General features: G+C 37.4%; 1 protein-coding gene across 1 annotated transcript in view; it reads left to right on the top strand.

Annotated features, from left to right (window-relative positions):
- The window catches only part of FCHO2 (FCH and mu domain containing endocytic adaptor 2), a 110987-nt gene that overhangs the window by 23955 nt on the left and 63253 nt on the right, over positions 1 to 23779 (top strand). Inside the window, exons 3-7 of the mRNA XM_007457114.1 lie at positions 5376 to 5450; positions 8393 to 8534; positions 8620 to 8772; positions 17057 to 17161; positions 23438 to 23536. Of these exons, the coding sequence (XP_007457176.1) occupies positions 5376 to 5450; positions 8393 to 8534; positions 8620 to 8772; positions 17057 to 17161; positions 23438 to 23536 (574 nt within the window). The remainder of the gene's footprint in view (positions 1 to 5375; positions 5451 to 8392; positions 8535 to 8619; positions 8773 to 17056; positions 17162 to 23437; positions 23537 to 23779) is intronic.

Here is a 23779-nt window from a genome sequence, read left to right as displayed (position 1 = left end):
TAGTTATGGCAAGCGGGGGCTACTCTTTGTTGTGGTGCGCGGGCTTCTCATTGCAGTGGCTTCTCTTGTTGTGGAGCATGGGCTCTAGGTGCATAGGCTTCAGCAGTTGGCGGTGTGTAGGCTCAGTAGTTGTGGCTCACAGGCTCTAGAGCGCAGTCTCGGTAGTTGTGGCACACGGGCTTAGTTTCTCCGCGGCATGTGGGATCTTCCCAGACCAGGGCTCGAACCCGTGTCCCCTGCATTGGCAGGCGGATTCTTAACTACTGCACCACCAGGGGAGTCCCATACCACTACTCTTGAATAGTTATAAAGTGGATCTCAGATTCAGAAACATTGCATTTCATCCATTAGCATTTCATTTGTGTCTGTGAAAGATAAGGGCTGTTTAAAAAACATAGCTACAGTATGTTACCTTATCTAAAAATGTGGTATTAATTCCTAATATCACCAGATATCCAGTCAGTGCTCACTTTTTCTCAATTGCCATATACACACAACGATACACATAATTGATTTCCTCTAATCAAGATCCCAGCAAGAGTTACACACTATGTTTGATTGATGTTATTTTTGAGTCTCTTAATCTGTACTTCTCACTCCTTCCTTACTTTTTTTTTGTTTGTTTAAGAAACCAAATTATTTGTTCTATAGAGGGTCCCAAATCCTGGAATATGCTAATTGCATATTCATAGTTTTATTTAACATTTTCCTTTACTCCTATATTTCTTATAAATTGTTATTTGAATGTAGCAACTAGATCAAATTCAGTTCAGTATTTTGACAAGAATACTTCATCAGCGGTGGTGTGTACTTCCATCAGAGGTGTATACTATCTGGTTATATCTCTTTTGTGATGTTAGTAGCCGTTGATGCTCATCACCTAGATCTGTTGTTTTATTAGGGGTTTACTTTCATTTATATTTTTGCTGGGTATGGAATTCTAGTTGGTAGGTTTTTTTTAAAGTCATTTTTTTGGAGCAGTTTTAGGTTTACAACAAAATTGAGAGGAAGGTACAGAGATTTTCTGTATGTCCCCTGCCCCCAGACACGCATAGCCTCCCCCATTATCAACATTACTCACCAGAATGGTACCTTTCTTTTTTTTTTAACCAAGGATGAACCTGCATTGATACATCCTAATCACCCAAAATCCATCGTTTACCTTGGGGTTCACTCTTGGTGTTATATATTCTATGGGTTGGTCAAATGTATGATGGCATATATCCACCATTATAATATTTTGCAGAGTATTTTCACAGCCCTAGAATCGTCTGTTTTCTATTTTTATGTCTCCATAGTTTTGCCTTTTCCAGAATGTCATATGTAGTTGATCCTTAAATAGCACAGGGGTTAGGGGTGCCAACCCTCTGTGCAGTCGAATATCTGTATATAACTTTACAGTGGGCACTTCATATCTGCAGTTCTGTATCCGTGGATTCAACCAACTGTGGACCATTTAGTACTATAGTATGTATTTGTTGAAAAAAAATCTGTGTATAAGTGGACCCGCACAGTTCAAACCTGTGTTGTTCAAAGGTCCACCTTAGTTGGAGTCATACAGTATGTAATAGCATTTTCAGGTTGGTTTCTTTCACTTAGTAATATGCTGAATAATATTCTGTTGTCTGGATATGAATTATTTATCCATCATCTATCCATTCATCTACTGAAGGACATCTTAGTTGCTTTTGAGTTTTGGCAGTTATGAATAAAGCTGCTATAAACATACTTGTGCGTGTTTTTGTGTGAACATAAGTTTTCAACTCCTCTGAGTATATAGGAAAGAACACAATTCCTAGATTGTAGGGTACGAATAAGTTTAGTTTTGTAAGAAACTGTCAAACAGTCTTCCAAAGTGGCTGTATCACTGCATTCTCACCAGCAATGAATGAGAATTTCTGTTGCTCCACATCCTTGCTGGTATTTGGTGTTGTCAGTGTTCCACACTTTGACCATTCTCATAGGTATGTAGTGGTATCTTGTTTTAATTTACATTTCCCTGATGACATATGATGTGGAGCATCATTTCATATGCTTATCTGTCATCTGTATACCATCTTTGGTGAGGTGTCAAAGTTTTGGGCCCATTTTTTGTTTGTTTGGTTTTTTGAGGTACGCGGGCCTCTCCCTGTTGTGGCTTCTCCCGTTGTGGAGCACAGGCTCCGGATGCGCAGGCTCAGTGGCCATGGCTCACGGGCCCAGCTGCTCCGCGGCATGTGGGATCTTCCTGGACCGGGGCACGAACCCTTGTCCCCTGCATCGGCAGGCAGACTCTCAACCACTGCGCCACCAGGGGAGCCCTGGCCCTTTTTTTAAAGAAGATGTTGGGGGTAGGAGTTTATTAATTTATTTTATTTTTGCTGTGTTGGGTCTTCGTTTCTGTACGAGGGCTTTCCCTAGTTGTGGCAAGCAGGGGCCACTCTTCATCGTGGTGCGCGGGCCTCTCACTATCGCGGCTTCTCTTGTTGTGGAGCACAGGCTCCAGACGCGCAGGCTCAGTAGTTGTGGCTCACGGGCCTAGTTGCTCCACAGCATGTGGGATCCTCCCAGACCAGGGCTCGAACCTGTGTCCCCTGCATTAGCAGGCAGGTTCTCAACCACTGCGCCACCAGGGAAGCCCCCTGGCCCATTTTTTAATCAGGTTGTTTGTTTTCTTATTGTTGAGTTTTAAGAGTTCTGTGTGTATTTGGGATAACATTTCTTTTTCTCTTTTGTCTTTTGCAAATAATTTCTCCCAGTCTGTGGCTTGTCCTCTTATTTTCTTGACATCATCTTTCACAGAGCAGTTTTTAATTTTAATGAAGTCCAGCTTATCAATGAGTTCTTTCATAGGTCATGTCTATAGTGTTCTATCTAAAAGGACATTGCCATACCCAAGGTCATCTAAGTTTTCTCCTATGTTATTTTATAGTTTTATAGTTTTGCATTTTACTAGATTAAAAAAAAATTCTTTGAAGACCATTGCATTATCTACTGTTGAGACGTTAGCTATCAGGCTAATTATCATTCCTTTGAAGGTAACGTTTGATGGTGGGAAAGGTTTAGCTGCTTTTAAGATCTTCCTTTTGTCTTTGACTTTCAGCAGTTTTACTATGATGTGACTAGATGTACATACCTTTTTATTTATCCTCTTAGGGTTTGTTGGGCTACTTGAACCTGTGGTTTAATATCTGTGGTCAGTTTTGGAAAATTCTCTGTCATTATCTCTGCAAATATATATTTCTTCTGACCCATTCTTACTTTCGTTACACATGTTAGACCTTTTTGCTCTGTCCTTTGTCTTTTATTTCTCTTCTCTGTTTTCCATTCTTTTGTTTCACTGAGCTTTTTCTCTTTTTTTAATTAATTTTTATTGGAGTATAGTTGATTTACCATGTTATGTTAATTTATGTTTCACTGAGCTTTAATCCAGAATCCAGATCTTCTCACCTCTCTCTAGTTTACGTCTCACTACAGTGTATTGAATCTATAGTTAAACTGCATCCATTGAGATACTAATTTTGGTTATTGTATTTTTCAGATATAGAATTTATGTTTTTTTCAAATTTGCTGTGCTTTCCCCCACTTTTGAAAAATGATTTTTAGCTCTCTAGTGAAATTCTTGATTTAATCGACTGGCTCCTTGATCATAATGCATAAACTCATAACGTCTAAGCTTTATAATCTTAGCGTGTGGAACATTGTTAAATTTGCTTCCGCTGGTGGTTCATCTTGTCTTGTTTCCTTATGTACCTGGTGGTTGTATGAATGTATATAAGACAACCATGCAGAATCCAATATCAGTTTGAAAAGATAATATTTGCAGTCCCTTTGAGAGCTTGCCTACTTACGGTTCATCCTTAACTCATATCCTTACTCTTTGAGCCTCAGTTTAAAGGGTATGGGATTTTCCATGCTTCCCACCTTTGGCAAGTCTGAAGCTAGTTTTGTCTCCCTTACCTTGTGAGGCTTTGCTTTGCTTCTCAGGATCAGCTGCCGCTTGTAGATGCCCCAGGGGAAAAGCTGCCCTACCTCTCTGTCTCTCTTCTCTGGATAGCCTTCTCTTGGGTCTTGGCCTGCTGATTCTTAACTGCCTCTTTAGTTCTCTGATGCCTTTTAGGCACACCCACCACCTCTCCAGCTTTTTCTCATTTTCTCATTGGAAGGTTTTTGGATCAATTTACTAGTACTGGAAATGAACCATTTTTTCCTTGCCGTTAAACTTATTCATTGAGATACTATTTCTGTATTAACTTTCTAAAAAGTATCAAAGTACTACCCTTGTAATATAGTATATTAAAAAGACACACAGAAGTTTAAGGAGCAGAAAAAAATCACAGTGCCGTCAGTGAGAGGCAGTTACTGTTAATAGTTGCTTTTTGTTAAAGAGCTACCTTTTGTGGGGCTGGGGAAGAGTCTAGAGATAAGCTTAGTTTGGATATTCTGAGGTTGAGATGATTAAGATGTCTAGCTAGAGTTATGCTTGAGGCATTTAGATATTAAACAGATGATTTGCTTCAAGAGCAGGGTGGAGATCTGGATTTGTTGATCTCAGAATGTTAGTTGAAGCTATCAAAGTAACTGGAAGGCAGTGGTGGTTGTAGACTGTTTCTTTGTTACAAGGGTAGCACAGATTGAGAAGGGACAGGGTAATTATGGGTGAGGTAAGATAGAACTTAATTTTTGTAGTGTTATGAAGGCCAAGACAACGTCATAGTTTTCATTTGTAAGTTATGTGCCTATAGGGAATTTTTTTTCTATTCTATATTTAATGGTTTAATTTTTTTAGCCTAAAATTCTGTATGCTGAATAGCAGTTATATAAAGCACAGTATCCTAGTGTGAAATACTTGTTAGTGTTTTAGATCTAATCACAGACTAGATTAAGTACTGAAGTTCAGGATCTCAGACTTGCTAATAATTCATACTTAGTTTTGTGCAAATGACCGTCCTCAATCTCTTGTTCCATTAAATGTGCATAATAATGAATTTACAATGTTAAAGAATAATAAAACTATACAAGGAAATATTAAACACAAATGACTTTCATACTGAATCAGTTTGTATAATAGAGAGAATGCAAGAAACAGTACTTTTGTACTTCCTGTTCCGATAACCATTGATACTAAAGGTAAGAAGAGGAGTGACTTCACTGAAGTTTTTTTGGTGGTATATCAATACATTATTTTAGTTCTATACCAGACTAGTTCTTTAAGTAGATGTGAACAAAGGCCATTTAAAGATAAGCCAGAAATTCATGACCACATACCTACTTATTTTTAACATATACTTTGAGTTATCTTTTTGTTTCTACAGTTGTGACTGTATTTTAATAATTTTGCTATGTGTTTGGTCATTAAACAAGAGCTATTATAATATGGAAATTTGATTTAACAGAGCTACAATAGAAGAGGCATACTCCAGGTCAATGACAAAACTAGCAAAATCTGCAAGCAATTATTCACAACTTGGGTGAGTTAATTTCTTTGAAGAACTCTTTCAATGTTGATTTAGGCAAAGTTTATGAGAATAGTAGGTTCCCATTAAGGATAAATTGGTTCATAAATGTAATAATATGTAATGTGTTTATTCACAATGCGTCTATATGTGAGTATATTCTCGACTTGATAGGAAGTATAATTGAATTTGCTGAATCAGTTAACACAAAGTAAATGAAACTTACTTTTTTCCCTTTATTAAACTACACAATACAACTTCATTCTTCCTTCTTTTTCCATATCTCTCCTCACTTTTCTGGCAGCCTCCTGTTTCTAACTCCTCCATGTAGACGTGCCTCTTCTAAAACATAATTTCTTCTTTATTGACCACAGTAGAAGGGCCAGAAAGTAACTGGAATAACAGAAGCTAGCTTTAACCAATTGACCATGGTTTGTTGTTTTTTTTAATAAATAATTTATTTTTCTTTCATATACTCATTCTTTTACATTTCCAGTATGATTGATATTTTAGAAATATTTATTATTTTTAAAAACTTCTTATTGGAGTAGAGTTGATTTACAATGTTGTATTAGTTTCAGGTGTACAGCAAAGTGAGTCAGTTATACATATACAAATATCCACTCTTTTTTTAGATTCTTTTCTCAAGTAGGCCATTATAGAGTATTGAGTAGAGTTCCCTGTGCTATACAGTAGGTTCTTATTAGTTATCTATTTTAGATATACTAGTATGTGTACATCAACCCCAATCTCCCAGTTCTCCCCCTCTCACCCCATCCCCTAGGGGGTAACCATAAGTTTGTTTTCTACATCTGTGACTCTACTTCTGTTTTTGTTTTTTTTAAGATTCTTTTCCCATACAGGCCATTACAAAGTAGTGAGTAGAGTTCCCTGTGCTATTCAGCAGGCTATTGTTAGTTATCTGTTTTATATATAGTAGAGTGTATATGTCAGTCCCAATCTCCCAGTTTATCCCTCCCCCCCATCCCTTGGGAACCGTAAGTTTGTTTTCTACATCCGTGACTCCATTTCTGTTTTGTAAATAAGTTCATTTGTACCCCCCACCTTTTTTTCAGATTCCACATATAAGCAATATCATATGATACTTGTCTTTCTGTGTTTGACTTACTTCACTCAGTATGAGGCCATGGTTTTAATATAGGAAATTCTTATTTTTAGTTACCAGGTGGGAGGTAGAAAAAAACATGTGTTTTCTAATAAAGTTACTGAAAACATTTCTGTCTTTGGAATATGTGTCTTTCATGAATAATAGGTGATATTTTATTTTTTGTGTTAGTGTTGTTACTTAAGATTATAAAGATTTTAAATATTAATGTTTTTGTTTACTGATGCATATTTAGGCAAGAATTGAATTTTATCTTTCTGTATTTAGTTGCATTTAAACATATTTTGGATTGGTCAGTTTCCTTTCTTAGTGCTCATTGTACATTAACTTGTATTACCTGACCAGAAAAAAGTTGTGTATGTCAAACTTTAAAAAATGGAATGATACTTGAAATTCCTTAAAGAAACCTGTATTTAAAGAAATCTTATGTTGAACCTCCTTTCAGTGTAAATAATCCTTGGGTAAAGTAAAGGGACACTCTCATCTTACCTGTTTTGTAAAGTCTAGACTATCATGTATCAGGTTTACCTGAAGTGATGTACATGTATTTTGGTGCTGTAGTGAGTGGATACTTTTCAGGTGTCCTTTTTTCTCTCAAAATTTTCCATCTAACTACTTGCCACCTTTAGTGCTGATTAGATTTAAAAGTGTGAGGTAAGATCTAATCAGAACAGTCCTATTTAAGTATTTTAATTATTCTCTTTGAACTTTTTTTATTGCTTAAAATGATTGTTGTCAGTTAGCTTTCCTACTGGGTAGGAAATGCAGTAACTGGCACAGAGTACATATTAGGGTAAGTACTTTCTGTCTCTACCGTCTTGCGTTAGTGATCATTGTTGCTGTTTGGTTTTGTTTTATCATAGAGCAAAGCAAGTGCTGTTGAAAATCTCTGAGGAAGTACCTGAGGAAAGCATAGGATAAAATTATTCTTATATCATTCCCTACTGACCAAATTAAACTAACCTTTGGCATCCTAAGTATTATTCAAAATATTATAATGTATAACTCTTGGAAGTGCTTGAACCTGTTGAAAATATTAAATTCTCAATGTTGAGAAGGAGTGGTAGGAAAGTATGTCATACGTTCTATACTAAGTGTAGTAGAAAGGGGGCTCTCTTAGTGTTTGTTGAAGTACACGGGTAAAATCTGAAACAAAGTTTCAGATAACAGTTTTAAAATAATTCTTAAATAAATTTTAATGATGAAGGCACTTAAAAAATCATGTGCAAATTTGACTTTTGCATGTTTAAATTCAGAGGAGCTTTTATTTTCTTAATTTTATTTATTTGTTTTTTTTTTGGCCTCACTGCAGGCATGCGGGATCTTAGTTCCCTGACCAGGGATCGAACCTGTGACCCTGCATTGGAAGCACGGAGTCCTAACCACTGGACTGCCAGGGAATTCGCAGGAGCTTTTATTTTTGATGAAGCATTTTAAATGGAGCACTGAAGAGTCTAAAATTTAGATTTGATAATAAGTTAGTTTTAAACAGTAGACAGTGATTAGAAGGGCTTCTGATACAAATCTAAATAACCAAAATCAACTCAGAAAATGGCACGTTATAATTAAGGGAGGGTCATGGCCAGACCTGTGATATGAGTTAACTCATTTCTCTGTATCTGAGGTATAAAAATATTTTAAGTAATTAACCAAGGGTTTAAAAAAAAAAATCAAGGTCAGGCTGTCAGTCGTTTCATTTGTGATTTAATCTAATCTCATCTTTTGACTAATTAAAATTACTGAATATAACATTATTTCCATTGGTTCTATTCTGGAGCCTTAAACTTTTTCTTCCTGTTAGTAAATTATTCCCATGTTTTCTTTGCTTTAGAACGTTTGCACCAGTGTGGGATGTGTTCAAAACATCTACAGAGAAATTAGCAAATTGCCACTTGGATCTTGTTAGAAAATTGCAGGAATTAATAAAAGAAGTTCAGAAGTATGGAGAAGAACAAGTAAAATCACATAAAAAGGTATCAGTTTTGTTAAAGGATTGATCGGTCAGGTATTGAGTGCTTTGTAGTTCTGCATTTTGATGAATCATTTCGTACCAAACAGACTAAAGAAGAAGTTGCAGGAACTCTGGAAGCTGTTCAAACCATTCAGAGCATAACTCAGGCCCTCCAGAAATCCAAGGAAAATTACAACGCCAAATGTGTAGAACAGGAACGTTTGAAAAAGGAAGGAGCTACACAAAGAGAAATAGAAAAGGTAATCGTAATAAAAATAATACCTCTGTGGTTTCAAAGCATTTTCAAGTACAAGACTGCATTTAATCTTTAAACAGTCAAGAATGATCCATATTAAAGATGAAGTCACTGTGCCTCTGAGTGTTAGTGATTTACCTAAGTGAAACAGAAGTAGGTTTACAAAATATGTTGTATCTGGTAGATAGGTTAACAAACACATAAAAAGGAATGATTTCTTTATATTGCTGACACACTTGCAGGATATTTTTTGTTTTTGTTTTTGTTTTTGTTTTTGTTTTTGCGGTACGCGGGCCTCTCACTGTTGTGGCCTCTCCTGTTGCGGAGCACAGGCTCCGGACGCGCAGGCTCAGCGGCCGTGGCTCACGGGCCCAGCCGCTCCGCGGCATGTAGGATCCTCCCGGACCGGGGCACGAACGCGTGTCCCCTGCATCGGCAGACGGACTCTCAACCACTGCGCCACCAGGGAAGCCCTGCAGGATATTTTTATAAGATAATTGATGAGATGCTGCTTGGTGTAAGATTTAATAATGAGGTAAAAAATTTTTTGAAGCAAGACTTTGGTAGATTTAGCAAGGCAATAGTTACTTGAGATAAACTTTAAATATATGTTGTGGGTGATTTATTGCTGACTTTGAGCCCATGTATGTAGTATCGTGGTAAACCACAACCCTTTCCCCCATTCTCATTTTGATTGAAAGTAGATATTTTTCCCCTTTCAAAACAGTTTAACTTGTTTGATGTGGTATATATCATTTAGGAATCAGCCATAGGGAGTGATAATTTTGAAAGCTTTGTAGAATATTTGAAATAGCCATTAAAAAATAACAAAACTGTAATTATGTTGCAATTATAATAATTATAAAAGTGTATATACATGGGCAGAAGCTAGAAGAGCATCTGGAAAAATCAAAACAGTCGATGGAATTTGGGGTAATATGTTTCCTTTAGTGTTTTGTGCAATAAATAAAAATTGGGAGGGGGTAATAAATGAGGCACAGTAAGTTCATGATTTTAAAACGCTCTTCATTCCAGGCATAGCAGTTAAGAATAAAATATATAAAAAGGGAAAATAAAGCAAAATAACATGCTCCAAAAAGAAGAATATTATCTTCATAATGAACCAGAAATGGAACAGAAACTCAAAAGGGCATGTAGAGATTGATTATGCAGGGTTGTTGGACCCAAAGTCCTAAGTTAGGCAGTGGAATTTAGCTCTTGTGTGGTAAAGGGGACTAAATATTCCCCACTTGATATGAAGCCCAAGGAACCCCACTCACTTGGTGAAACTATAAGTAGTGAAAAAAGACTGTTGAGCTGCTGAAGGGCTAAAGCATTATTGGAAGTTGGGGTTTAAGGATGCAGTTCTGACTGGCAGTCAGGCCAAGGAACCAGTTCATGACTGTTTCGTTCATATCCCCTATATTCTTCCAGGGAATTAGTTAAAAGCTACCCTTATATGACTGATACTAAATTGGGGCCTTGGAGGGCTGGCAGGAGATAACCTGAAACTGCTAAATGGGGATGGGTGAGCATAAATGATAGAATATAACACAGTTCTAGGAGGTGATGTTTACCTTGTATTCTATAGAGTTTTCCAGCATCACTGATGGAGGGAGAGAGAGAAGAGAGAGGGGAAAAAACAAGAAACCTCCCACCTGAAATGAGCAAAAGCACATCTTAAGGAATCTCATATAGCTAATATAGCTTTCCCTGCTATACAACAGTAGAGTGTTCCTGTGAAACCTTTCATAAGCCAAAATGGCGTAAGCAGAGAAGCAAGTACCTTAGAACACATCTTGCTAATGCATGCACAAAATAAATTGAGATAAAGCACAGATGCTTACAGACACAGTTCAAAGCTTTGGAGACCGATGCTGAGTGTAGATCCTGGGAAGGAGCTTGGTGGTGCCACTTTCACTGTTTCTCAGGGCGTGCGCTGCCTCTGTAATGGCTCCTGCAAAACAAATGCTGAATGCTGTTTTTCTTTTCACCTGTTTTTGTAAAAGTGAAAATCCTCTTTGAATGTTTTTCAGTTCGTGAAAACAGGAACTAATATAATTCTTTTGTAAAAGCAAAGTAAACAAACTTGTAAAGACAAACTTTTGAAAAGCAAGGGATACCTCTGTTAAGACAGATGGCAATAAATTTAACAATTAGAATAAGAAGTCACTCCAAATAAAATTTAGATTTATAAAATAGATGATCAGAAACGTTCGTGTATGTTGAGGATGTTCAGATATGCAAATGAATATAAATTTACATTCAAGAAATTGAGAGATAATGAAATAGGATCTAGCAGATGGGAAAACAGCTAACCAGAAAATTTGGCAATAAAATATATGGTTATTGAAATTTTAAAAAAAGCAACAGAGAAGACAAACTTTAGAGCTAATATAGTGAAAGATTGAATTTGGGCACTCACCCATAACATAGCACAGAGAATAAAGGTTACCAACATTCATCTGATGTGGATTTCAGAAGAAAAAGAAATGGAGAGGATGGTAGACAGGTAATATTTGAAGAGTTAACAGATAGGAATATTTCAGAATTTAAAAAACTCAGGAGTTCATAGATCAAAAGTACATTCTTGGTATTAAGCAGGTTAAATAAAGATAAATTCAGAACGAGCCACCAGAGAAAAAGAATATTAAAAGCTACCGGGTATATCTTTTTCCTCACATCTCTGAAATCAGAATGCATCGTCAAATGATAGTATCATATAATCACTGTTGGCATGGTGGCATTTGTGGTGTAGTTTCACTGCCTCTGTGAACTTGGTTGTTATATACCTGGTGGCATGATTTGACAACTGCAACACGTTGATGTTTCAATTAACAGACCACTTTAAGAGCATTGAGGAAGGATTAGTTCTGATTGTTGTCTGAAAACCTTTTGTTGAGACCTGGTAAGATCAAGAAAATGTGAGCACCGTGTTTGGAAGAAAATCTGGAGATGGTAGTGGAACACTTTTAAGAAATGCTCTGTCAGTAATGCTTTTGGTGACACTGAAGATAATACTATGTGGGGAAAAAAACAGACCTCAGCAGTCCCTGAATTGGAAGTAACTGAGAAGGGTCAGAATCTGACTGTGAAAAAAGATTCAGGAGTATCTCGGAAGTTCATTTTGCTTTCTTTTTAATTCTTTATCACACAAGAATAAAAATCTACTTCTAAGTAAGTCTAGAAGAGCTCTTTTAATAAGTCTAAAATAAAAATTTTAAGTGATAAGAAAGCATTATTTCATGATTTGACAGTATTTTTCTGTTTTAGTGGTACACAAGATAATGGTGTGTGTTACAATTAATGGTATATTACAATTAGTAGTAGTCAAGCATGAACATTAAGCATAACTACTGAGAGAATAGAAGTATAGTCTAAATCTTCTAAATCAGCAAAAAGAAAAGAAGAGGAAGGGGTGCTTTTTTCTAATTGTTCTGCTCAGAGGTGATATCTTTGCTTGTGATACTAGATGTGTTAATGGGTCTCTGATTTATATATATTCAAATCCAAGCCTAAGTAAATTTATTTTGGCCTGTAATAAATAAGCTCTTTATTAACATGAATGTAGATTTTTTTAAAACATAGATCTTTGAACTGTTTTTCCTTTGGTGAACTTGAAAACATAAACACTTATTGGCTATTATGACATAGTACGCGTCTCATCTTCATTCACAAACCCTTATTTTTATAAAGCACCATTTAGAAGTTATTCATATTTGTGGACTATGACAAAGTACTTATTTTATATGTATATATTTGATTCATAGGAGTTTACTATAAAAATTATAGACACTTAAACAGAAATATTTCTGGTAGTACATCAGTAAACTTATTTATAATGCTAAGAAAATGAATAAAATGTAGGATTTATTTCGTTATCAGTAGATAATCTATTAAGGCCAATCTTTTGTTTATGAGAAGAAATGTAGCTATTGCTTTTAAAGCATAAGTTGCTATGCTCCAACATCCCTTTTAATAATCACTTAACGAAAGTGGTCAAGTTTGTTACTACTGGGGCATTTAGTTTCTATGAGTCTACCCTAAGAATAATTTACAGTTTTACTAAGCAGAGATACTATTTAGAAAGTCATTTTGACTTAACTGAGTGTTGCTGTATAGTCATTTCCTATGAGAGATGTTTCTTGCTTTCAAAAAATATATATATTCCCAATACGATTACATTCTTTTTTTTTTTTTTTTTTTTGCGGTACCCGGGCCTCTCACTGTTGTGGCCTCTCCTGTTGAGGAGCACAGGCTCCGGACACACAGGCTCAGCGGCCATGTCTCACGGGCCCAGCCGCTCCGCGGCATGTGGGATCTTCCCGGACCGGGGCACGAACCCACGTCCCCTGCATCGGCAGGCGGACTCTCAACCACTGCGCCACCAGGGAAGCCCACGATCACATTCTTTTTAAAGATGAATTTATTTATTTATTTATTTATTTAATTTTTGGCTGCGTTGGGTCTTTGTTGCCGTGCGTGGGCTTTCTCTGTTTGCAGCGAACGGGGTCTACTCTTCGTTGCAGTGCGCGGGCTTCTCCTTGCAGTGGCTTCTCTTACTGTGGAGCACGGGCTCTAGGCTTGTGGGCTTAAGTAGTTGCAGCACACAGGCTCAGTAGTTGTGGCTCATGGACTCTAGAGCGCAGGCTCAGTAGTTGTGGCGCACGGGCTTAGTTGCTCCGCGGCATGTGGGATCTTCCTGGACCAGGGTTCGAACCAGTGTCTTTTGCATTGGCAGGCGGATTCTTAACCGCTGCGCCACCAGGGAAGTCCAGAATAAGATTACATTCTAAAGTGGCCTCTATATTCTTTTATAGGATACCCTTAGTTTTCTTTAAATTTTTTTTGTCATTACTTAAAATACGTTGTTAATCAATAAACTCTTTAAAAAAATTTATTCATTACTAAGTACTACTTTTGCCAATTTTCTAAGATGCGTCTTTAAGTTGGTATGTAATTTCCTTATTCTGACATATGATGTTTACCTTTGAAGAGTGAAAGCTGATGTAAAAAATATATTAGAACTTATGAAGGGTATCTTCTTTTTTTTTTTTTGTAAGTGAGAAACCATTATGTTGTCTACAATGCAACATATGTGTCTACTAGGAAATATAATGATTATAGCAAAATATTATTTGAACTTTTCCTGTTTATTAATAAAATAAAAATTAAGAGTTTACTTTAAATATAGGCTATAGACTCAGTTCTTCCCTTTTTAAACGGTTCATTCACATATTTTCTGATTGTTGGATTATGAATTTGTATGCCATAGTAAATAAATGTTTTAGTTTCTACCATGTGCCTGTCATCGTGCTAGATGTTATGAAGGTTCTTAAAGGCTGAGTACATATTATCCCCTCTGTCTTCAAGAAGCTTCCTTCTTTTTGAGGAGCTAAGACTTAATTGAATAGTACAGAACAAGAGGCTACTAGAGAAAGGTTTTTTTTTTTTTTTTTTTTTTTTTCCTTGCGTTATGCGGGCCTCTCACTGTTGTGGCCTCTCCCATTTGCGGAGCACAGGCTCCGGACGCGCAGGCTCAGTGGCCATGGCTCACGGGCCCAGCCGCTCCGCGGCATGTGGGATCTTCCCGAAACGGGGCACGAACCCGCGTCTCCTGCATCGGCAGGCGGACTCTCAAGCACTGCGCCACCAGGGAAGCCCTAGAGAAAGGTTTTAATGGTAAGTTTAGAAAGGGAGGTGTCTTATTTTGTGTAGAACCTGTAATGGAATAAATTACTTTAAAAAAAGTATGGACACAATCATTATAGTTATATTTTGAGGGACTTTTCCATTGTTTATGAATTTCCTTTCAAATTTCAAATGCTTCTAGGAGTGATCACAGCTCATGTATTTATCAGTAGCCGACACGTAAATTATAAGGCAATAACTTAATAGGCAGCAGAGAAGAGTAGTGTTAGGATGAAGCAGAAGCAAAGAAGAAGGGGCTCCCAGTGGGAATATATCATTTTGCTAGACTGTGTCATTAAAAATCACTCCATGGACTGTGGGTTGCTTGTTACTCTTGTATAGACTGAAAATTTAGGTATAGCTGGAAGAAATTCTCTTCCTCCAAGTCTCTTGGCATAACAAAATCCAAAAGGAAACGCAGATAACCATGGCATTAAAATTGTTTTTAAAATAAATTCTAGCAAACTTGGTTATCTGGACTTCCCGTGAAGGTACTTTGTAAACTCTAAATATCCATCTCAGTTAATTGTTAAATGTTTGAAAGGGCAAGGATGTTAGAGGAAGTATATTAACGGTAGTGTAAAATAATGTCATACGGCTAGACAATGGGAAGAGAGTTTAGACAAAGGTCCATAGGAGCAAACTAGAAAATCATTGTAGGTTTTAGACACTAACTCTAGGGGTAGAGCTTAGAACAACTCTTAGATATAATAACAGCAAAGTGTAGCAGCAAAATATAATGATGTATGTTCCTGTTGATGTTTAATAGCAGGTAGTATTTATTTTGTAGTCCCTGTCCCAAGCATTTACATAAATTACATTTCATCTGTGCCAAAGCTCTAAAAAAAAAAATATGTGGTATTTCCATTTTAGGAATGAGAGAACTATATAAAAGTCAAAGTCAACTGGGTAGTAAATGGTAGAGCTAGAAGTTGAATCCAGTTTCTTTTGGCTCCGAAACCAGTTCTGATACAAGATACCGTTTTGATACACTACAAGATAAAGTGACATCCTATATTCTTTATTGAAGAAGGCCCACAAGCATAAAGCATATATGTTTAATATAATATATGCAATTATATTTTAGAGAGAGTACAGAGTTGCCTTTTTAGAGAATAAGACTGTATGCATCTCTTGCCAACCCCAAACCTCCAGGTAAACCCAACTTTCTGTTTCTAATACTTATTCTTAGACTCCTGAACATAGCTGGAGATAATTACCTACTGGCTCTGATTGGCTCTGCACAAATTCCAAGTTTTGCAGCTTAGCCCTCAGTGGCTCTTTGCAAGACTTTTACTCCTCTAGTTATTACCAGTTGCATCCTCCACAACCATGGTTTGAAACTTTCTTTATTCTCCTGAAGTTCCCAACCCAACCCTACCCTACTCTTCACTCGTAGCAGACCCCCTCTTACCTCATCAAGAAAGTGGAGATCTTTTTTTTTTTTTCCTTGCGTTATGCGGGCCTCTCACTGTTGTGGCCTCTCCCATTTGCGGAGCACAGGCTCCGGACGCGCAGGCTCAGTGGCCATGGCTCACGGGCCCAGCCGCTCCGCGGCATGTGGGATCCTCCCGAAACGGGGCACGAACCCGCGTCTCCCGCATCGGCAGGCGGACTCTCAAGCACTGCGCCACCAGGGAAGCCCAAAAGTGGAGATCTTTTATCTTGAAATCCTATAGCTTTTTTTTGATCTTCTTTAAACTCCTATTTACTTCAACACCCCTTCCCTTCAAACTTCCTGTATCCAAATTGATCAATCCTTTGAGAATAATCAAATTTCTTGATAGCCACATGTCTGCCCCAACCTACAAGTGACACATAGTTTTTCTTCTTCCTTAATGTCCATCTTCCATAAAATTTGTTTTTACTTCTTTGTTACTTTCCACCAATTTCTAGCTGTTTACGTATATGGGTTATACTTCTATGAAGTCCCTGAAGAAAAGATCTCTATATAATTTGTATTCATATTCGTCACTGCCTAATATTTAACATATTATTAAGTTTTTATTGAGTAAGTAACTTTGATAAAATTAGAACTATAATAATGCAGTAACAATTTCTTGAAAAATAGGCAATGATTTAAAACAAATTTATAGATTTTCCGGAGCACAATGGAAACTGAGAAACCTCAAGGAAAATTGATTTTTTTTTTTTCAACTTTTGAGCTAGCTTTATAGTCACTGATCAGACATTAAATGGAATATCTGTTGTGGAAGGAAGAAAGACTCACAGGTGTGTAAAGGAGTGTCAAGCATATTCTGAGGGTGTTGTCACAGTTTTGTTTGTTGAATTTTTAGTAACATTGTACTATCATGTGGTTGTGTGATCTTACTCTGGGTTATAAAATGAGAGTATTTTAACTGCTTAAAGCACGTTCCATCAGACAAGAGAATTAGCATTTAATTTCTGCATCATTTTGTGACTGTAACAAAAAACACCACTAAGGAGGACTTGAAAAAAAGGTATTAATTTTTGTCATCTTGAACTCAACATAGGCCTCATTTCTTAAAATGCACTTAAATTCTTATTTCATATAAACTTATATCAGGAAATAAAAAATATTTTGTATAGTTCAAAATGTTTCTGTTTTGTTACAGGCAGCTGTTAAATCTAAGAAAGCTACAGATACCTATAAACTCTATGTGGAAAAATATGCATTAGCAAAAGCTGATTTTGAACAGAAAATGACAGAAACAGCTCAGGTTGGTATTTTTAAGGCTTTAAATCTAAAACAGGATATTTGTGTTTATTGTTTATAAATTATATTAGTGATAAAAATAATATAATTTTTCTGTCATAAAATTTTTTAGTATTAGAAAATGTTAAAATGCACAATCTCAGTGTTTTAATAATGCTGTGTTAAAAATATACATCTTGTTTTGGAGATTGAAGACCAAGAATCAATAGTTATAATATCATAAGGGATTATTCAGATTGACTAGAATGTTTAAGGAGCATTGGAGAAAATGAGGACATTGGTAGATGATGAAGACAGTAATGATTATGTATGGGTTTTAAAATTGACTTATACTTAAGAAGAAAACTGGAAATGACTCAGTGCTGAGGATATAGTGGTTAACAAAACAGTCAAGAATCCCTGCTCTCATAGAACTTCCATTTTAGTAAGGGAAGACAGACAATCAGTTAAAAAAAAGTCTGTCTCAGGCTTCCCTGGTGGCGCAGTGGTTGAGAGTCCGCCTGCCGATGCAGGGGACACGGGTTTGTGCCCCGGTCCGGGAAGATCCCACATGCCGCGGAGCGGCTGGGCCCGTGAGCCGTGGTCTCTGAGTCTGCGCGTCCGGAGCCTGAGCTCCGCAACGGGAGAGGCCACAGCAGTGAGAGGCCTGCGTACCGCAAAAAAAAAAAAAAAAGTCTCTCTCCTATAAGCTTGGGATAAATTATATTCAATTTGATGTTCTTAGAGCCTTAGTTAAAGGCCTACATTTAAGATGGGTACCTTTTATGAATTATACCCAAAACTTCTGCCTTCACCTCTTGTCCTCTTTTCTTGTTTTATTTTTCTCCTTAGCACCTGTCATCATCTGACACCATGCATTTAATTTACTGTGTCAGACAGGATAGGATGGTATGCTGCTGTGACAGAACCCCCAAAATCTCAGTGGCTTACAATAGCAAGTGTTTATTTGTTATCATGCTGCTTGTTCATCATGGCTTAGCTCTTCACTCTGGCACTGAGGCTGGTGGAGGAACCTCTTCTTAGAACATTCTTAGTCATCATGTTTGAGGGGCTAGAAACATGGTGAGGCACACTGGCTCTTCTACCCATATTTTTTGTTGTCTGTCTTCCCCCCACTAAAATATAAGTTCTGTAAGAGCAGGGATTGATTTGTTTACTGCTATCTCCTCAGCACTTAAAACAGTTTTCAGCTCGTGGTAGGCACTCTGTAAGTGTGAAGAAGGACTTTATGAGTCTGACTTTTTGGATTCTAGGGAGTCTTCTCGCTTGGAGTGGTGAATGATTCACACCTCAGAAACAGACGGCTTGCATGCTTGTGTGCAGGCATAATGCATCCATCTCTACTTACCATGTTGTAGGCACTGTGCTAGATGCTGGGTGTATACAATATATATGTAAATAAAACAAATTCTCTCTGCTCTACATGGAGTATACAGTGTAGGGGAGGGAGACAGACATTAAATATATGCTTAATTATAAAGTGACAAATTATTATAAATGTTACAAAGGAAAAGAACAAGCTTCCATGAGATAGAATAATGGGGTTGACCTAATTTGGATTAGGGAGTTAACGAAAGTCCATTTTGGAGAAGTAACATTTAAAACTGAGACTTGAAGAATCAGTAAGAGACTCATTGTAGGGCAGGAGTGTTCTAGGCGTTGGAGACCATGGATATGAAGACCCAGATGTGTAAAAGAGAGATCACATTCTAGAAAGTAAAAAATGCTTACTGAAACTGAGTAAGGAGAGATGGTGGTTAGAAATGAGGTTAAAGAGATAATCAAGGACCAGGTTTTAGTAAGGGTTTAGGTTTTCTTCCAGGAGCAGCTGGAATACATTGAAGAGCTGTATGCAGGGACGTGACATGATATGGTCTGCATGTTTAAAGCTAATTCTGACAGTTTCATGAAGAATGGATTATAGTGAGGCCAAAGGAGAATCAAGAGTCCAATTTGGGGCTTCCCTGGTGGCACAGTGGTTGAGAGTCCGCCTGCCGATGCAGGGGACACGGGTTCGTGCCCCGGTCCGGGAAGATCCCACATGCCGTGGAGCGGCTGGGCCCGTGAGCCATGGCCACTGAGCCTGCGCATCTGGAACCTGTGCTCTGCAACGGGAGAGGCCACAACAGTGAGAGGCCCGCGTACCGCAAAAAAAAAAAAAAAAAAAAAAAAAAAAAAAGAGTCAAGTTTGGAAGGCAGTATCATAGTCCAGTGAGAAGGATGAGGGTCAGTGTGGTGGCCTTGGAGAAGGAGACAAGTGAATGCATTTGGAGATGGCAGGGGTAGGGTGAATGGGAGAATACTAAAGGGATTCAAGATCTCTTCCAGGTTTTGGCTTATAAGCCTATGTGTATAGAGATGAATGGCAAAGGCTAGATGAAGAGCTGTTAGTTTGAGGGGTTGGAAGAGCATGAGATAGATGCTCAGTTTTGAACATGTTAATCTTGAGCTGCGTATACCTAAGTGAAGACATCAAATGGGCAGTTTTGGAGGCTGTAAGTAATCTTGCCTGGACATAATATTCACATCCCTTATCCACAATTCTGAATTCCAAAAGCTCTGAAAACCAAAAATTTTTTTCCTGGAACTCATTTGGCAGCAAAACTTGAACCGATGTGAGGCTAATTTATAGTCTCTTTATCCTACTTAGACTGAATATACATGTTTTCCTTTAGTGTTTGATAAACAGATGCCACTGCAGATCCTGTTGGTAGTATTATGAGATATATGGTAACACCATGTTATCATTATTTTTAAAAATCCAGAATATTTAAATTCCAAAACAACTGGTCCCAAAGGTTTTGAATAAAGGATTGGGACTTTATAAAATAGGTGCTGGACAGTACACACAGCCATAATGACATCACCTTTGGATAGAGTGTGGGGAAATAATGGCCGAGCTCTGAGAGGTTCATCATTGTCAGTTTGGGAGAGGAAGAGATGCTGAAACCCAAATAGGAGAAGCCAGAGAAGGAATAAAACTGGGAAATGTAATGTCATGGCAGCTCGGAAATGATAATGTTTCAAGAAGGGTTTAGTTGTGTTAAATGAGGCTCCATCTCTAGTGAGATAAAAAGTTTCAATTTCTATAGCAAATGAGGTCATTGTAGACTTCAGCAAGTTCTCTTTTATCTTTTAAATCATTAGGAACACTCATTTATAAGGCAGTTATTATTGATTTGTTAATTTCCATCAGTGAAAATGTTTGCCTTTCAGCTATTTAATTTGAAAAAACATTAGAATTTGTTAGAGGCAGTGTTTTTTTTTTGTTTTTTTCTTTCTGTGGTACACGGGCCTCTCACTGCTGTGGCCTCTCCTGTTGCGGAGCACAGGCTCCGGACGTGCAGGCTCAGTGGCCATGGCTCACGGGCCCAGCCGCTCCGCGGCATGTGGGATCTTCCCAGACCGGGGCACGAACCCGTGTCCCCTGCATCGGCAGGCGGACTCTCAACCACTGCGTCACCAGGGAAGCCCCAAATTGCATTTAAGCTGTTTATCTTGCCAGTTCCAAGATGGAAACGTTAATTTGTTCGAGCAGATGTTTAACCATGGTGCTTTTAAATAAAGATGATGGTATACTGTGCTGATGTGTATATGTGTTCTCTCTCGTGTTCCCTCTTTGTCTGTCTCTGTCTCTGTCACACACGCACAACTGTAGGACAGGTTAACTTTTGTTTCTTAATAGACAGTAGACTTTATTTTGGGTTATTTAGAAGGGAAAAGAATTCTTGTGCTTCTCTACTTTCCTTTTGTTCCAGGCCAAGCGGGTTGACTTAATCCTAGTGGGAAGGGGCCTGTCAATCTAGTGAGAGTGAAATTTGGGTGGCAGGACATATGTTTACCTGGGGTGAAAGGAGTTAGAATTTACTTGGAGGACTTGTAAGTTTTTGCATTTGAGTTGAGAATAAGCATGATTAAAATTGTGACTCTGTGCTTATGCTTTTCACCACTGTCGGTTAATGACACTTAAAAAACTTGAAACAGTAGGGAGATTGTGTTTACTTTGAACAGTTAGATGGCTAGTTCAAGGAAATTTGAGATTTGCTTGAGCAACACCCTCAGATTAAGGAGTTTTAGTATTAGAGTGTTTTTCTATATCTCTTGTGGCTGACAAAATTGTACTTTTTTAAAAAACTAATATAACAGTACATATGAACACAGTGGATTTGAAATGGCAAGGAGGAAAAACTCTGATTTGTTCAAGAAGATTTATTCATTTATATTCAAACACTTGGTACTATATTCCCATTGCTGAATAAGTCTGAGCTTATTTCGTAGTCACTGATTTTGAGGAATTCTGATATTTAGCAGTCCTCCCACCAAAATTAAAGCACAGTTTCAAGATTGTAGCTGAATCATGCTTTTAGTTTCTGTTTGGCTTCATGCTTCAAGATATTTCTCAATTATTAAGGATCTGACTTATTCAATGTAGGTGTTTCAAAAGAGAATGAGAAGAAGGCACAAGTTTCCTTGGAATTACGGATCATCCATTTGAAATTAGTGCCTGTTTGACCAAGCTTTCCTGGATTTGGGACTGCCTGTCTATGAGAAAATATCTTGTTCATTAAATTGCAGAAATTTAAGCAGAGGGTGAATTCGTTTTTTTTTTTTTAATTTATTTATTATTTATTTTTGGCTGCATTGGGTCTTTGTTGCTGTGCGCGGGCTTTCTCCAGTTGTGGCGAGCGGGGGCCACTCTATGTTGCGGTTGCGTGGGCTTCTCATTGCGATGGCTTCTCCTGCCGTGGAGCACGGGCTCCAGGCGCGCGGGCCTCAGTAGTTGTGGCTCGTGGGCTCCAGAGCGGAGGCTCAGCAGCTGTGGCGCACGGGCTTAGTTGCTCCGCGGCATGTGGGATCTTCCCGGACCAGGACTCGAACCCATGCCCCCTGCGTTGGCAGGCGGACTCCCAACCACTGCGCCACCAGGGAAGTCCCAAGGGGGTGAATTCTTGTAATATGAACGTAAAATAGGATCATGCTCCTCCTGAATGTTCCTCAGTTCTTAAGAGTAATTCAGGATCTTGCAGTATTGGTATTCTCGTTGGACTTGGTCAAAATTAGTCAAGACAAGCACTCTATTTTAACTCTTATCATTCCTCATGAATAAAACGGATTTAAGTTTTTGGACTTTGTTGCATTACTGCCCAAACTAATTTCACCATAATTGATTTTTTTTTAGAAGCTCAGACCCTTTACACAAATATAGACATGATTATTTGGCTTAGTGATTTCTGATCACGTAACTCAGTGCTGAAGAAAATTGGACATTAAATATGGGGTGAGGGAATTTAATTTGATAAACGAGGGGAAAATAGCAAACATTTAGGCCTGCTCCTTAGAACTGATGTAATTTGGCAAGAAAGTGGGTAATCAGCTTTGTGCACTGGAAACGACAAATGTATTTTTGTTTGAAAATGACTAGTTCATCATTTCCCAAATCCTGTTTTGAGGAATATTATTGTTCTGTGAGATATTAATAGATATTCAGAGAAGAAGGAAAAAAGGGTTGTATGGTCAAAGAAATTTGGAACACACTGGGTTAAGCATAGTGAAACAAGTTTTGTTACTTTAGTATTTCTCAGTTACTTCAGTTTTTAATACGTTTATTGTGAAGCCAAGTCTAGCAGTGGTTTTCTTCCTGGGGAGTAAATATCAGAATAACCTGGGATTTTTTTTCCAAACAACATTCTTACCTCTTTCCAGCCCACTGCCTAAGTAGTCATGGAGGATCTGTTTGTTTTATAGTTTGAAAACATTCTCTAGGTCATCTGAATCATCTCTACCTTCAGTTGAGAACTGCTGAGACAGAGTATACATACAGGCTTTCCCAGATTTCTTTGACTGTAGACTGTCTCTTTTGGAGACTATGTATTAACATTTCAAGAATTAGACCTTTTTGAAAGTCTATGGGCTAGATTGTAAAGTCTTAAGAAGTAAACTGTAGTTTTAGCTCTGCAAACTAATTGTTTTTCAGTTTTTGAAATACTTCTCCCTTGGTTTTTTGACACTGTTCTCTTCTGGGTCTCCTTCTAATTTTCTGACCATGATTGTAGATTTTAATTTGTGGTATCTTCTGATTCTGAAAAAGTCATATTTGCCCGAGAAATGATGTAACAAAAAGTTAACTTTTTTCGATGCTATATTTTTCGATGCATTGTTAAATATTAAATAATAATGATAACTTGACAAATTTGGTTAGCTGTATTAAGATGACTTCTAAAAAGTGTTTTGATTTCAGAATATATCTGTGTGTGTGTAATTTTTTATATTCGCTACCCAGAAATTTCAAGATATTGAAGAAACTCATCTCATTCATATAAAAGAAATTATAGGATCCTTGTCAAATGCTATAAAGGAAATTCATTTACAAATAGGCCAGGTACGTTTTTACTTTTATTGAACTGATTCGTGAGAATTTTATGTTCACTTTTGACTCTAAAAATCATAACTCATAACATGATACTGAATTATTTCAGGTAAAGAATATGTATTTACATGTATTAAATACAGAATAACCTGGATTTTACCATCCTATCAAGGATGATAATTTAAATTAATTATGGAGTGAAAATTCTGAAGTTAACAATTTTTGAGTATTTCTTTATTACAAAGTTTTACTATT

This window comes from Lipotes vexillifer, unplaced genomic scaffold (genome assembly GCF_000442215.2).
Source record: "Lipotes vexillifer unplaced genomic scaffold, Lipotes_vexillifer_v1.1 scaffold241, whole genome shotgun sequence".
Lineage (NCBI taxonomy): Eukaryota > Metazoa > Chordata > Mammalia > Artiodactyla > Lipotidae > Lipotes > Lipotes vexillifer.
The sequence above is the reverse complement of the archived record's forward strand: the minus strand, read 5'-3'. Positions and strand labels throughout refer to the sequence as shown.